General features: G+C 46.6%; 1 protein-coding gene across 2 annotated transcripts in view; it reads right to left on the bottom strand.

The window, feature by feature from the left end:
* The window catches only part of CLPTM1 (CLPTM1 regulator of GABA type A receptor forward trafficking), a 31,990-nt gene extending 17,754 nt beyond the window's left edge, over positions 1-14,236 (bottom strand). The window contains exons 1-2 of one of the 2 annotated variants that reach the window (XM_053397805.1): positions 14,112-14,236; positions 7,815-7,933 (exon numbers count right to left, since the gene is read on the bottom strand). In XM_053397805.1, coding sequence (XP_053253780.1) covers positions 7,815-7,933; positions 14,112-14,171 — 179 coding nt within the window. In that variant the 5' untranslated portion in view covers positions 14,172-14,236. Of the gene's footprint in view, positions 1-7,814; positions 7,934-13,858; positions 13,953-14,111 lie in introns of those variants that run through there. The other variant, XM_053397804.1, reaches the window with a different exon arrangement.
* Positions 14,237-16,539: the final 2,303 nt, after the last annotated feature.

Raw genomic sequence — 16,539 nt, forward strand, 5'->3', positions numbered from 1 at the left:
CACCCCGTCACAGGGATTCGAACCACCGACCTTCTGATCGGCAAGTCCAAGGCTCTGTGGTTTAACCCACAGCACCACCTGCATCCCATGCAGTTTTTGACACAGTGCAAACTGTGTTTACACTGTGTCAAATTGGTAAAAAGGGGAAGCTCAGGCTTCTCTCCCTCCTGCCCTTGCCTGTTCTTATTTAAACCCCATCCCCCAGTGTCCCTTTCTACTAGACTCCTTGCTCCAATGCTACCATCTGAGCTAACTCTGCTTCTGCAATATCCTTTGGGGAGGCAGGCGGAGAGATACCATCAGCAGAACGGAATGTGGCATGCTAGGGCAGCAATGCCCCTTTCGGTGTGCACCTTCTTCGCTGTTATTACTAACATTTTACATGCAAAGATGCTAGTCTGGGGCTTTGTGTGAATAATACTCACGTGCGCACACAGAGCATGCACTGCCACCACCCCAACTGAAAGGAAACAAAAGCTCCGCATTGAGCACTTGCTGTCGCTTTTAAGTTGCCTCCAAATCAACTTTGTAATACAGTGGTACCTCGGGTTACAAACACCTCGGGTTACAAACTCCGCTAAGCCGGAAGTAGTCCAAACTTTGCCCCAGGATGAGAATGGAAATTGCACGGCAGCAGCAGGCGGCCCCATTAGCGAAAGCGTGCCTCAGGTTAAGAATGGTTTCAGGTTAAGAACGGACCTCCGGAACGAATTAAGTTCGTAACCCAAGGTACCACTCTATCTGTTTCAGCACTTGCTGTGTTGAGGACTGGCAAGCAGTCTAATAGTACATCATAATCCCCATCATTAAAAGCAATAATTACTTTAGTATCCTGCCTTCCCCCTCCAAGCAACTTGGAATGCCACAATGTTTTGTTTCCTTGCATTTAATCCTCAGACGGCCACCCGGTGAAGGTGAGGCTGGAAGGTAGAAAATGGCCAAAGGTCACTCGGACAGCTTCCCAGCTGAGTGGGAATTTAAATACATTTTGGCCCCCTTTGAAACCTCACTTTTCTTTGGCCGAGGATTTACTCACCTTTTTCTTTCTTTCTTTCTTATGTCTATACCGCCCGCCTGTCAGAAGAACTTTTGGGTTTACTGCAGATCATTTATATAAGGGATGGGAAACCTTTTGGGGCCAGTGGACCAGAACTTCCTCTCCCCACCCGGCAGGCCAGCTATCACAGGTGGGTGAGATTGCCCACCTTCTAACTGTTTGGCCTCATGATGTCGTATGATTGACAGGTGGGCAGTTCCACCCACCTGGCAACATTGGCTGGCAAGGTGACCAAGCAGGAGTGAACTCCCCATGCATTAGATGACGCTCAGGGAGTTCAATCCAGTTTTGTGCAGCCGAGTCTCTTCCTTCCACCCACCACATGTCACATATGACATCAGGTGTGGGGCAGGTGGGTATGATTTGGGGAGTCTGGAGGGGGTCAAATCTGCCCTGTGGGCTGCATGTCCGCCAGCCCTGATTTAGATGAACTTGTGGTACGTGCATGCAATTGTAGCAATCCCTCCCCTCCATCCCGCGATGATGCACAAAACATGGCCATGTGGTGTCATTCTGAAAAAGGCACTCTGCGCTTCTGTATATTGAGAATATGCTACCTGTATGGTAGAGTGTACTAGAGACTGGCAGAAGCTCTACTGAATTCATGGACAGTCAATTAAAACCATACACACAACACGGTTAACGAGGCAAGTCCATCGTCTTGCACAAGAGGCTTATTCTACTTCTCAGGTATGCTTGCTTCAGAATGTATGGACCTCAGAGACCCAGACCCCTGCCCTGGCGCCCTGCCTTGCATATAGAAGCACGTCTGGTTCTGCAGAGAAGCTACGCACGTCTCTTCCGGCATTCGCAGGCTAGTGTGTTTAAAATTATAGCTGAAGATAACCAGCCAACTGGGAAGGCAGAACCACAGCACCGCTGGCTTCCGCTGCCTCATGAATCATCTGTGTAACTCACAAACCTTGGAGGGCCAGATAGTGTTGCCAGCTTCCCAAATCTGATGGGGGGGAGGAATGCAGATTCCTTGCTCTTCTCCAGACAAGGACCGGTATCTCTTAATTTAAAATTCACGCACCCAAGAGGCAATGTCACCTTCCTTCAAGATCTTCCCCACCACCCCTGTCAAATATCCTTCAGGAGCTTTCACAGTGCATAAACACACACAAATCTAGCTGGCCAATGAATCAGTTTTAAGCCAGGAGGTTAATTAGCTAAGCTGTTTCTGCTTCAGATTTGCCCTTGCTGGGTGATTCGGCAGGGAAGCTTTGCAAAAATCGGACCCTTTTTTACTTCCTTTTTTGCCACAGGTGACTCACTAAGACATGTGTGGCAGGAGGGGCAGCAATGCCTGTGGAAAGCCTGTTTTCCTTGGTTGTCAACAGTTCTGAATTACCGAACTAAAAGAATGGAATCATTTATTCTATTCTGCGACTTCCTCTAAGGCTCCCCACTTAAAATGGGCCACAACCATCTGGAAAATGCTGAGCCCAATGAAGGGTGGATTATTTCTTTCAACTTCAAAGCAATGTTCTGGATCAATTTCAGCAGCTGGGGTGGGGTGGGGGCCTTGCCAAGTAAAGATGGTTTTTTTTGCATACACACAATTTTGGAAGTGCATTACTGCAGCATTTGCCCATTTCTGGAAGAGGGAGAACACGCCAGCGCCGAGCCTGTTCCAATCTGATTTGCATTAATAAATGGAAATGTTTTAACCGTTCTAATCATACGGAAGTTCATCGCTCAGCTGGCACTGAACAGATGCCAAAACATTTTGCTGACACAGCTCAAAGAGCCAATATAGCATCCCAAGCAATAATGGCTTTGGAAATGGCACAAACTCTCTCTGGTTTCTCTTTCCCACCTGGTCACCTTGCTCTTCAAGGGACATTTGAATGCGTTAAAAAAGGCTGGCTCCTGCTAATCCTATTCGTGGGCCGATTTTGTTGGGCAAGTGGCTAGATGGCGAGTGCTACGAAAGGAGCAGTATCTGAAACAGCATTACTCAATTTAGTCAACTCCGCCCTACCCGACCAACTTATCTCAGAGCCCTCTGGAACCATCACTCGTCCCATGAACAGTGTTAGAAACTCGGATACCTAAGCTACTCACCAAATGGCACCTCAAATCTAGGTTATGGCCGCCACAATAATGTCTAGGTGCCATTTTCCGCGCCCCCTTGGATTACAAAGCTGAAAATGAATTGTGTATATTGTCAGCACGATGGAGATATCAGTCACCATCCTGGTGCCCAGAGATCTCTGCATGTTTACAACTGGACCCACGCTAGGCGCAAAATGTGCCTGGTGCCCAGGGGATTTCTAGCACTGTCCTTGGGTGGCTTACAGCATATCTAAAAACATAAAACATCCAGCATTATAAACCTCCTTCAGATGTCTTCTAAAAGTTGTGTAATTCTTTATCTTCTTGGCATCTGAAGGGAGGGCGTTCCATAGGGAGGGCACACTACCGAGAAGGCCCTTTGCCTGGCTGAAGCTACTGCTCTCTATTTGCTTTGATTCCCATACCAGCTGCAACTTTTTCTCATGTTTCAAGCTCTGCGCACTCCCGGAGTACCATAAAGGAGAGGCCAGATGGGGAACCAACCACCACCATGACCAGCAAGAGAGAACCACAACCCTGAAAAAGATCAGTAGGCCTCATCTCCACAAGCCACAAAAACCCCAAGAGGCCATCACACACGTATTAAGGAGTGTCATCGATCCACACGCATAGGCTAAAGAAGAATAGTGGAGCAAATACAACCACGCTTCTGTGCTCTCAAGCTTGAGAAGCATGAAGAGGACGAAGCCTTTGATAAAACCCAGAAAGAGACCTTTGGAAGGCTAGGAAGACCTCTCCATGCAAGTCAAAGGCTGCATGCTTACTTATAGCAGTAAGGCCCACTGATACTGACGGGGAGCCACTCTGAGTAAATAAGCTCAGGATTACACTGCATGCCACAACCTCTCCTATGCTAGGGATGGGGAGGTTGTGGTCCTCCAGAGGGTGTTCGTCTCCAACTCCCATCAGCCCCAGGCAGCCCAGCCGAAGGTCAGAAATGGTTATTTATTTGTTTCATAAAAATTATACACCGCTTGACTGTTCACAACCATACTGTAAAATGCTAAAACACACTAAAATCACCCCAACTTTTCAGGATAGCGGCTAGTTTTCTTTTGGGAAGAAGTGAAGGCATGGCGTGATCAGACTATGCAGCACAAATTGAAATATTTGGGAATCTCTGGAGGGAGGGAGAAGCCCCAAGTTGTTTAACTGAACGTTAAATCTGGAATGTTGCTGGATCATTATTTTACAAAATTCTATGAATAAAAATTAAACAAACAAACAAATGTACCTCAACTTTCTTAAGTTGTTTGGGTAGGCAAGCCTAAACAAGAATGTTTTTAGCAGGTGCAGAGAAGCGTACAGGGAAGGCACCTGCTTGACGACTGGAGCTGTGGTCCAGCAACTTCTGGACCAGGGTGGTTCAACACGCAGCCCAAGGGCCACTTGTGGCCCTCGAAGCCTTTTTTGGGAGGCCCTCAGCAACATTTGACGCTGCACTGGGTTTTGGGAAGGAGGCATAAGGGCCCTGACAGGATCCTAGAGTCCTCCCCCCTCCTTCCCAAAGCCTAGCCTGTGCTTTCCCAGCTTTGGGAAGGACCCTGCCACCGCCAGGCACTTCCTTCCCGAAGCCCAGTGCCTCACTTTGCATCAGGGTCTGGCTGCATTGACTCACACAAAACGCAGACGTCAAAGCACAGACATTTCTCTCCACAGTCTCAAGCTATCGAGATCCCAAGCGACAAAAGAGCTGGCTCTAATGACCAGTGTTAAAAGCCTTATGGGGACCTCTGCCCTGGAAAGACGCCGCCAAAACTTAGAGAAGAGGTGCTTAACTTAAAAGTTAATTAGGGTAGCAATCAGCTTAATACTTTACTGAGCACACTTTGGCACAGGCCTATAGGCTGGCCCCACGCATGCCCTTCCTTCTAGAAGGGGGAAGGACTCTTAGCTGCTTCGCATGCAGAAGGTTCAAGGTTCAAGCCCTCGCATTTCTAAAGAGAGCAGTAAAAGACGCTGGCTGAAATCCCAGACAGCCCCTGACAGGCTTCACTTGCCTTCCTCGCCTTGGCCCCCTCCAGATATTTTATTATTTGTATCTAGCCTTTTTTCCAAGGAGCTCAGGGTGGGCATATATGGTTCTCCCTCTCCTCATTCAATTCCCCACAACAATCCTGTGAGGTAGGCTAGGCTGAGAGGCAGTGACTGGTCCAAGGTCACCCAGTGAGCCTCATGGCTGAGTGGGGATTCAAACCCTGGAGTCCTGAGTCCTCGTTCAACACTCTTAACTGCTGCACCACTTCTGGCTCTCCAATTTGTAGATGTACAAACCCTGATGTGGGTTTGGGCTACAGCCAGCATTGGAGTTCTAGTCCCAAACATTTGGAGGGTGCTAGAAGAAGAAGAAGAAGAAGAGGAGGAGGAGGAGGAGGAAGAGGAGGAGGAGTTTGGATCTGATATCCCGCTTTATCACTACCCGAAGGAGTCTCAAAGCGGCTAACATTCTCCTTTCCCTTCCTCCCCCACAACAAACACTCTGTGAGGTGAGTGGGGCTGAGAGCCTTCAGAGAAGTGTGACTGGCCCAAGGTCACCCAACAGCTGCATGTGGAGGAGCGGGGAAGCGAACCCAGTTCACGAGATTATTAGTCTACCGCTCTTAACCACTACACCACACTGGCTCTCTCACATTGCTAAGCTGAAGAAGGCTGGTGTAGACAAATTCTTCTTTTAAAATAAGATTTTATTAAAGCTTTTTTCACAGAAATATAAAGTAAACTAATCTAAATAAAAACAAAAACAGAGAAAGAAAGAGAAAACACAATCCTACTCTCTCAAAGGTAGCTCCAACCCTTGTCTCACACAGAAAGTAGAAGATCCTCCCTGCTCTCACATGGGAGCTTTTGTTTTTTTTCTCCCAGTCGGGGGGAGACAAATACCGAGCTGGGTGGACCAATGGTCTGATTCTGCATACAGGCCACTACCTACATACTAATCACTTGGAGGAAGACCACCACCATGTTCACAAGGACATAAAGCCATGGTTCTTAGGTCTCATGAAACAGCACGTAAAGCCTGTTTCTTCAATGTGCTACTTCAATCTGCAGGTGGAGGGAAGATGCTTATTGTCCTCCATATAGAATAAATTTCTGCATGCAGAAGAGCACTGAAGAAGATGACAGAGGTCTGGTCTAGCCCAGCTGATGTCCCAGCATGTTAGTTTTACTGCTGTTAGATTTATCTGTAGGGAATGTTTCTTGCATGGTGGAGAATTCAATCATGCAAGCCTCCAGCTGCAGTTTTAAGAGGAACCATCCGGACCAGGGGCTGGCAAATTCTAACTAACCAAAAAGGACACCTCCCCCCCACCAAACACACACCTTCCGAAGGACAAGATGCCCCTTTTATTAAGGGGGAAAGAGTAGTTCAGTGGTAGAGCATCTGCTTTGCATGCAGAAGGTTCTGGGTTCAATCCCCAACATCCTCAGGTATGGCTGGGAGAGAACCCCGTCTGAAAGCTTGGGAACCTGCCTGCCAGTCCAGACAATACTGAGCTAAATGGACCACGGGTCTGACTCGGTATAAGGCAGCTCCCTAGGTTCCTATGTCTGGAATGTAGAACAGGATCAGAGAAAAATCCGCTCCTTCTTTTCAGCTCCAGGCCGAGAGCAGAAAATAGGCCCTGAGCCTATAAACCCAGAGTGAAGGTGATGGACCTCTGCTTCCCACGCTTCGGCTTGCACCTGAAAAGCCAGGAGGGGGAGTGGAGGTGCATCAGATCGCTCTGCCTGCCTGCACTTCTTAGGCACATTGGTTGCTCTGTCTCTGCACGCAATGATGGGTGCTCTCTGAGCTCAGAAGCCCTGCTGGCACAGAGTGAAACCCACATGGCTCCACTTCCCTTTTCTAGCTCTAAGGTGATCTGGGGAGGTGGAAGCATACTGGTTTACCGTGCACCAATGGATGCAGAATGCTCCTTGGGCAATTAGAGGGTCTGAGCTGAAGGTGAGAGGCAGAGGCACTTCAGCTCACCTTAGAGAAACAGGTTTTAGGTTGGTCATTTAGTGCTATGCAGTTGAGACAGCGTGCCTAGGAGGCCAAGATAGTATAAGTCCCTAGTTCAAATGCCACCTCTTTCATAAACTTAACTGGACGGCCACAGTCAAGCCACTATCCCCTCGCCAACTCGCAGTGTGGGTGTCTGGGGTCGCAAGAGTGGCTGAGATCATCTTTGCAAAGAAAGAGCATGTCTGCTGGCACAGGGCTGGTGCTCAGAAGCCATTTCTGATCATTTGAGTTCATCATGAGTTCGTATTGTCTGATGAATGTGCTTGCTTTTGTTTTGTATGCTCTTGTGTTTTCGATAGGATTATGACCGGTTGAAATGTTTGCTATTTTTTAATGCTTTTGTTGTTACTGTGAGCCGCTTTGAGCGCAGCACCGCTGTTGGAAAATTGGGATACAAATATTTAAAAATTTAAAATATCAAAAAGTGCTTGGACTACACTGAAGTGGTATAGAAACACCAGTTATTGTGGGTTTCGCCCTGCAGATGCATGAAAACAGTGGGCATTGGCTGCTTTCATAGTACAGGAACTTGACCCAGGACATGTAAACCCAAGTGCAAGTGATTTAAGGACAAACACCAAATACACATACACACCCTACCCTCTAGTGTGATATATACACACACAGGATGACAACGCGGCAGTTCTAGAGCAGTCGAGATCTCACCTGAACAAGACTCCTTTGATGACCTGCCATGCATTTGGAGCTTGCTGTTGGGGCTGGTTCTGCTGCTGGGTCTCAGCAACCGCTTCACCTCCCCCTGCAGTTCCATTGCTGGTCACTTGCTATAAAGGTGGGGAGAAAAACGGGGAGATGGAAATCAGCAAAAGTCGTTTGTCATAAGAAGCCAAGAGGTTCAAACTTTGTGACTTTTTTTGCGGCAGCATGAAACCGCCCCCACCTCTCGGGAGAGGAATGAGTTCAGCTTCCCGGGAAACAAGATTTTTAATTAGATGCAAAGTGCTGTACAACAATGAGCTGGGATAGCACAGTGGAGGAGAGCTTGAAATCTGGTTTTAATAACCCCCATTTCAAATCTCAACTCAGCCGTAAGTTCGCAAGGCGCCATCCTTCAGCCTTGGTCTGCCATCTGAAATATAGGATAAGAGCAACAGTGTAAGGAGATCCCAGCTGCATCAAGGCTGTCGAGCCCATCAACGTTTCCAGCAGCAGCCAGGCAGATGCTTCCAGAGTATTATTTTTATTTTCTTTGTGTTTAAACAATTTATATACTGCTTAACTATAGTTATCGCTAGGAGGTTGGCAATGATACAGTACAAAAAGTAGACAGAAAATCAAACTTTGGTTGAAATTTCTGCTTGAATTTTCAAAAGTCTTCAGTCCTCGCCTGTTATAAGTTAATTCTGCCCTATGTTTTTTTATCTGTCCTGAATTGACTACCATCTATTTCATCTACCCTTTAGTTCTAGTATTACGGGATGGGAAGGAAAATTTATCTGTCCTCCCTCTTCCCCATTCTGCACACCATTCATAAACATCTCTCATTGCCCCATTGTTTTTCTGAACAAGGAAGCCACAAATAATTTCGTCTTTTCTGAAACAACAAAGGCCTGTCAACCCTGTGATCATTTTGGCTGTCCTTACCTGCACTTCTTCCATTTCTCCAATATGTCTTTTGAGATTTTGTGTGTGTGTGTGCGCGTGTGAGAGAGAGAGAACTGTATACGATATTCCAAAGGTGGGCTCAGCATCGTTTTATAAAAGGGCATTAAGCAGTGGCTATTTTGTTCCCCATCCATTCTTGAGTTTACTATTTTACCACAACCTCACCCTGTTGACATTTCCATTAAGTTATCAACAATGACCCCCTCCCCCCAATATATATTAATAGATAGTCACAGACACTTTAGACCCTCCATGTTTCTATGTGGTTAAGATTTTCTACCTGTGGGCGCCTCACTTTACACTCACTTAAGAGAAAATCTCATTTGTCATTTCATTCCTATTTACCTAGTTGCAGAGACACTTTTGGGACTCTCTGCAGGCTCCTTGGGTTATTCCTATTCTGGTTATTCATCAATTGTTATTTATTTCATTGTATTTAGAAAGCTGGGGTTCAACTAAATGCAGGCAAGCGCCACATAAAAAGCAACCAATAATCTGCAGACTTGACCACAGGATCATTTATAAATGTTAAATAGTACCAGTCTTAATACAGATCCCATTGTTTATTAACCTCCGCTATAAAAACTATGCAGTTACTCTCCTATGGTCCAGAACCTAATCTTTAATCAGCTGCTGATGCAAAAAAGAATTTGCCCTCTTACTTCATCGCTGCTAAATTTATGTAGGACCTTTTAATTTAAGGCTTGTGTTAAAAGCAACTTGTCAATCTATATACTAGCCCCAACCAGTTTTCACTAGCTTATCTTACAGGATTGTTCTAAGAATTACTGAAACAACATATGCAAAGTTCTTTGAGTACTTAGGGGGAAACACATAATCACTAATTCTTATTATGATCTGATCTGAGGGAAAGGCATACATGATTTATGTTATTCAAATATGCCCAGAAGAAAAGCACCTCATCACTATTAATCCAATTTTTCAGATGAGAAACTCAATTCATGTTCCCAGTCTCTCCCTACAGGCACGCAGGGTCAGTAAAGTAAGCCCATAACATTAAGTGAATATTTAAGCCAGCAAATTCTTTTTGGTACTACATTTGAATTTAAAAACAAATCAAATTATCACCTCAGTTCTTCACTCTTAAAGCACCCCAATCCATGTTGGGCAAAAGATTCCTGTATTGTTATTGAGTATTTAAAGAAGAATTATAGCAAGATGAAAAGGCGAGCAGGATTTGAAATATGAACAACAGTGTGAATAAGATAAATAGGTTAAATTAAATGTATTGAATAGTACAGGCGAAATATGTAGCATTTAAGGGTAAATATGGAGACCATGGAAGGGGAGGACAGAAAGTCAATTGATAAAGTAACATGGCTTATGTTAAAATTTGCATATATTTTTTCTTTGTGGAAAATTAATAAATAAGATCTGCTATTAAGAAAACAATTTCTGTATTGCAGGGGGTTGGACTAGATGATCCTTGGGTTCCCTTCCAACTCTACAATTGTACGATTCAATCTCCTTTCAGGAAAATAATGGTGGAGGGCCAAAATATGAGCCTCTTCATCCACATTCAACACTGTTGAGAGAATTAAGGCTTTGATTCTGGATTCAAATTTATTTTTAGATCATTTATTTAAAATGGCAGATTATGCATGACAGATTTCATCACAAGGATATTATGTAAAAATATAGATGGTAAAAGAGGGTGGGGATAAAGGGGAAGTAGCAAGAATGATCCAAGTGGTAAATGTACCTGGGGAATCCCAAGGTGAGGCGTGGGGAGGACACTAAAAGGTAGCACTGCTTTTAACACATGGATGGCAGCCAAACAAAAGGATTGCGGGCCCTGTGTGGGCTGTTTCCCAGCAAACGGTGGAAAAACAAGGTGCGGAATGGGAATTCCCGCGCCCCCCCCATCCTCTCACCCCAAGCACCTGTAGCCAACAACACTCTGAGCACTGTTACCTAAGCTTCTGATAGCTAGAGCTTACTTCCCTAAATTATAATTGGAGACACACCTGAAGTGGTTTGCTTTCAGAAAATGAAAGTGTTAAGAATTTCCCACACTTGGAAGAGCTCGTCTGTGTTTGAGACAGTCACATTTCTACAAGTGCTTCTTCTCAATGTAAGCTCAGAGCAGTGACTCACACAGAGATGCAACGGACAGACTCCCTTCATCTCTGCATCAGGAGCAACTGAATGATCCAATCACATCCAATACTGAGATGGGCCACAACTGTCCTTCCCCAGTAGAGCAAAGAATCACGCAGGTACCCAGGAGCCACTATGGGCTGAGTGCTTTGAGCTGATGGCAAATTATAATGATTCTATTTATTTATTACATCTCACAGCACACAAATGTGTCACAGCAATCTGTGCAGGAATTACTGGCTTTGAGTGAGATGAGACTCCACACAGGGGAAAAAAAGTAAGCTGCTTCATGTAGAATAGGTAGTAGGTGAGAGAGCACTGCTGTCTAGAATGAGACAAATTTTGGGCAGACTGTGTGTAATATTCACAGAATCAACAGACAATTGGGGAGAGGAGAGATCATGATGTCAAGTTTCCCCATGAAAGCCAGGTGCTTGTTTGTGGGACAAGAGTCTCCTTACAGATAAAAGAGGACAATACCTGCAAAAGCAGATTAGATGCGGTTAAGGGGAAGCATCTAACAGATGAAAAAGGTAACTGCATGCTGCATACAGAAAGGTATGAGAATCAGATGTGGGGGGGAAAGAAGGCAGAATGGGCAGCTACTCAAAGAGGAAATTTAACTTAGGAGGAGGACAGAGGAGGGGGAAGAAACCTTAGTAGGGAACCCAAAGACAAACTCCTCAAAAAAGAGAAACAATTCCTGAAGTAGGAAGCTCTGAAATTAGTGATGTTGAAAGGAATGGCAGGTAAACTCTTAGCCCAGATGGAGAAAAAAGAGTGACACCTGTAAATTTCAGGGAGAAAAAGCTTTTGACAGTACAGTCAAGGAGATTGGGGAAGAGGAAACATGGTCTGAAATTGGAAGAAACATGAAAGTCAGTTGGAGACAAGAGAGAAAACCAGCCAAGAAAAGCAGAGCACAGTGAGAAATGTACCGTATTTTTCGCCCTATAGGACGCACTTTTCCCCCTCCAAAGATGAAGGGGAAATGTGTGTGCGTCCTATGGGGCGAATGCAGGCTTTCGCTGAAGCCTGGAGAACGAGAGGGGTTGGTGCACAGCGACCCCTCTCGCTCTCCAGGCTTCAGGAAGCTCTGCACAACCCTCGGGAGACCGGTGCAACTTTGCGCCGGTCTCCCGAGGGCTGCGCAGAGCTGCCTGCAGTCCCGGGCTTTGTGCAGCTTTGCGCAGCCCTTGGGAGTCCGGCGCGAAGTTGCACCGGGCTCCTGAGCGCTGCGCAGAGCTGTCTGTAGTTCCGGGCTTCCCTAGGCTTGCGGATAGCAGGCTGTTCTCGGGGCTGGGGTCGGGGGAAGCTCAGGCTTCCCCCGCACCAGCCCTGCACCTGGGGGGGGGATAATTTTTTCCCCTTTATTCCCCCCCCCAAAAAAAAACCTAGGTGCGTCCTATGGGGCAAAAAATACGGTAGATTGTCATAATGGATGGGGGGCAAGGGCCAAGAGAGCTATCTGGGTCATAACTTGTTGGTTCTTTATGGGGGATAAAGGCAGGAGCAATTTGCTAATGAGACCAATTAGGAGCAGAAAGATAACTACCCAGAGGAGGGACATTGAGATGAAAGTGATTCCTTGGCATACACCTGAGAAATCAGATCTATCTAACAAGGGACAGAGTCAGGCGAGAATTTCTAAGTCAAGGGAATAAGATGGATGCCAGATCAAAAGGGTGGAGGCGTACCCAAGAGAAGTGGGGTGTTGAGGCTGAAGCAACACTGTGTGACACATCCAAGAAGGAAGGAGTGGCTAGTGTGGGACATTGAACAGAGAGACAAATGGGTGACTCCTCATTTAATCATAAAGTTCACTGCATGGTTTCCATGAGGCAATCTGGGCAACCCGTTTTACTACAAATTGTGCCTGACAAGTGGCAAAAGCTTCCTTCCTGAAGCAAATATATACCAGCGATGAAACTACAGGTAAACCAGGTCCCCAAGAATTAAGGATTTATACACCTTTCGGATATAGAAGTGTGGCAAGATGCAGGGTACAAACTGCCACTTGCGCAACTATACAGAATGATGAAACCCAGGCTCATATTCTGGGGATTTGTATGCAGGTCCAGTTTTACTCTGTAGCTTCTAGGAAAGAGTCCTGTCTGCAACTCTACAGCCTGTCAGTATAAAGAATACTGAGCTGATGAACTAAGTGTCTGAGTTGGAATGTCGTCTTGCTATGTTCTTATGCTTTCTATATTTAAGCTCCCATCCACACTAGGCCATGAGGCTCCTTCAGGAATTCAGGGCCAGTAGCTACTGCTTAACCTAACCTACCTCACACAGCTGTTGCGAAGGTAAAACTCCGTATTTGCGAGCAAGAACCACACATGCCACTTTGTCTCCTTAAAGGAAAAGCAGGTTATAAATGAACCTGACGTGATTCGGGTTACCAAACGCACCGGGAGTGATTTTTACCACTTCAGAGCAGCCTTCCTCCACCTTGGGTGCCTGACGTTGTCAGACTACAAATCCCATCGTTCCTAGGCGACGTGGCCAGTCAGGGCTGATGGGGAGCTGTAGTTCAAGAACATCTGGCAACCCTCAAGGTTGAGAGGGGCCCTTTCAGAAGCCGACTTGCGCCTGGTCGGACCATTGGCCCATGCAGCTCAGTACCGCCTACACGGGCTGGCAGCACCTCTCTGAGGTCTCGGGGCAGGTGCATTTCCCAGACCTACTTGGAGGTGCCAGAGACTGAATTGGGGACTCTCTGCAGGCGGAGGCCGTGCTATAACCACAGGGTTGCGACCCTTGCTCACTCGTGCCATAAGCCCCCCTGAGCCTGGCTGAGAATAAAACGGGGGCTGAGCGTGTGTGGACCCCTCCTCCCCACCCCCAAAAACAACCCCACCCCTGGCGCCTTGGGAGGAAAAATGCAGGCGATAATAATAAATAAAAAGCAGCAGGTATATATATATATATGAGTGAGATAAATAAGAAAAAGAGCTGACCTGGAGAAGGGGCATGGTGGTCAATCGCCCCTGGAGGCCAATTTTTTTTTTTTCTGGGGTAGGGAGAAGGGCGTCACGTGACTGGCGAGAGGGGCGGGGCTGGGGCATGAGGGGACCTAACCCCCCCTCGCCCGCGGGAGGGGCAAAAGGAGGGCGGCGAGAGGGGCAACTGCCTCCCCGCAGGGAAAGGAGAGCCGCTGAGCAGCAGCTCCCGCGAGGGGGGCGACGGAGAAAGGGGCTCTGCGGCCGCTACCTGTTCAGGGCCGGACGCGGGACCCGCCGCCGCCACCACCTCCGTCTCCGGCGCCGCCATCTTGCTGCGCCGTTGCCTGGTGCAGCTCTCGCGAGAGTTTCCCCTAAGTCCCGCTTTGCTCCCGCCCGCCCTCTCGCTCTCTCTGGTCCACGTGACCTCCTCCCCTCTAAACTCATTCTGGGCGGAGCGCCTTCTGGATACCGTATATTCGCGAGCGGCTCCGCAGCAGGGGAGTGCCGAGTGCCTGCGAGGGAGACAGATCCTGGTTTGTTGACCCCGGAGGGATTAATCCGAATTAACTGCTGCTGCTGCCGCCTCCGCCTCCCGCTTTTTGCATCTTTACCACATGTTGCAGACTTACATGGGAGGGGAAGCTAAATGCTAATAACGTGCCATAGTTTGCAAAATAATAAATTCGCATTTAAGGTGTTGCATAACTCTTCGCTTTTCCCCCATAGATAAGATTTTCCGAATGATTGAATGACTATATGTTGTGTTTTTCAGTGTTGCTTTTTTTTTGGTCGGGGTTGTATCCCTGAAGGCCATTGTAAATGAGCGTATAAATGCTCTTCATAATTTACAATAATAATAAGGATTCAAGAGAAGGAAACCCACTGCAGATTACTCCAGACGAAATAATCTGAAGTTGGCTGTACCAAATGGTGGTATGCTCCCTAATTCAAGAAAATAATCATTCCCTTTTTAAAAATAAATTAGTCCAAAATAACCACCATGTCTTCAGAACCCACAACCACAATGGGGCAGCATTCAAATCTCTTTCCAAATACAGACTGAAACAGTAGAAAGTGGGGGAAATTCATTTCTTTCTCTTTTTACAGCTTTACAGTACGCTTTGCATTACAAAGTATTATTGTGTTTTGTTTGTTTGCATTTGAGAACAATAGATAGGACAATATTCTTTAGTAAGTTATGGTATCAGTGGGCAGAATCTACTATTAGGGCCCTATCCAGACATCCTATTCATTGTGCATTCATGTTGGTTCATTCTTATGAGGCTATTAATATTAGTTTATTTCATAAATCTACACACTGCTTGAATGTAATAAAAACAACAACCTCCAAGTGTTTACAAAAAGATAAAACAATAAAATCAGGGGGGAAATACAACCATACTTTAAAACATGCAAAAGTTAAAATACTGAAGCAGATGAAAAGCACCTCAATTTTCTAAGCATCTGTTTGCCTCTCTCTAATGTTTTTAGCAGGCACTGAAGAGTACAGTGGAGACGCCTGGTTTATATCAATGGGCAGGGAATTCTAATACTGCTTTCACCTGCGAATGTTTCATGCAGACGTACTGCTTTGTTTCCAGTTGGTACACATTCTGTAGCTTCCTGCCACAATTCACTTTATAAACCACGAATGTTCTGTTGTTGTTTGTTCCACTTTTGTTGCCAGCGAAGCCAAACCCAGTGAACCAGCAGTGCTAAATAATTCTGGTTTTGTCCCCATCTTCCTCCCTGCTGAGTTCTTCGAGGGCAACCCTGAGAGATACATCTGCACACACATCATACATTTAAAACAACATTACTTCCCCTGAAGAATCCTGGGAGCTGTAGTTTGGTTATGGGTACTGGGAACTGAGGACGTGGGTGACGCTGTGGGTTAAACCACAGAGCCTAGGACTTGCCAATCAGAAGGTTGGCGGCTCGAATCCCCACGACGGGGTGAGCTCCCGTTGCTCGGTCCCAGCTCCTGCCAACCTAGCAGTTCGAAAACACGTCAAAGTGCAAGTAGATAAATAGGTACCACTCCGGCAGGAAGGTAAACGGCGTTTCCGTGCACTGCTCTGGTTCGCCAGAAGCGGCTTAGTCATGCTGGCCATATGACCCGGAAGCTGTACACTGGCTCCCTCGGCCAATAAAGCGAGATGAGTGCCGCAACCCCAGAGTCGGCCACAACTGGACCTAATGGTCAGGGGTCCCTTTGTAGTTTAGTCGTTTAGTCGTGTCCGACTCTTTGTTACCCCCTGGACCAGAGCAAGCCAGGCACTCCTGTCTTCCACTGCCTCCCGCAGTTTGGTCAAACTCATGCTGGTAGCTTCGAGAACACTATCCACCCATCTCATCCTCTGTCGTCCCCTTCTCCTTGTACCTTCCATCTTTCCCAACATCAGGGTCTTTTCCAGGGAGTCTTCTCTTCCACTCCAGTATCCCTGCCAAGAAAACTCTATGAACAAAGACAACAGGCATATATATATATATAAAAGGGGGTCCCTTTACCTTTACTGGGAATTGAAGCTGTGTGAAGGGTAAGCTACAGTTCCCAGGATCGTTGGTGCGGAGGTGCTTTAAATCTATGGTGTTTGTGGATAAGGATGATGAAGATGATGATCATTTCTCCCTCCATAGGAAGGCAGGCTGGGGGGGGCAGGTGCCCCATTCACTCTGATGGACCAGCCTCCGTG

The sequence above is a fragment of the Podarcis raffonei genome, chromosome 8, assembly GCF_027172205.1.
Source record: "Podarcis raffonei isolate rPodRaf1 chromosome 8, rPodRaf1.pri, whole genome shotgun sequence".
NCBI classification, from domain to species: domain Eukaryota; kingdom Metazoa; phylum Chordata; class Lepidosauria; order Squamata; family Lacertidae; genus Podarcis; species Podarcis raffonei.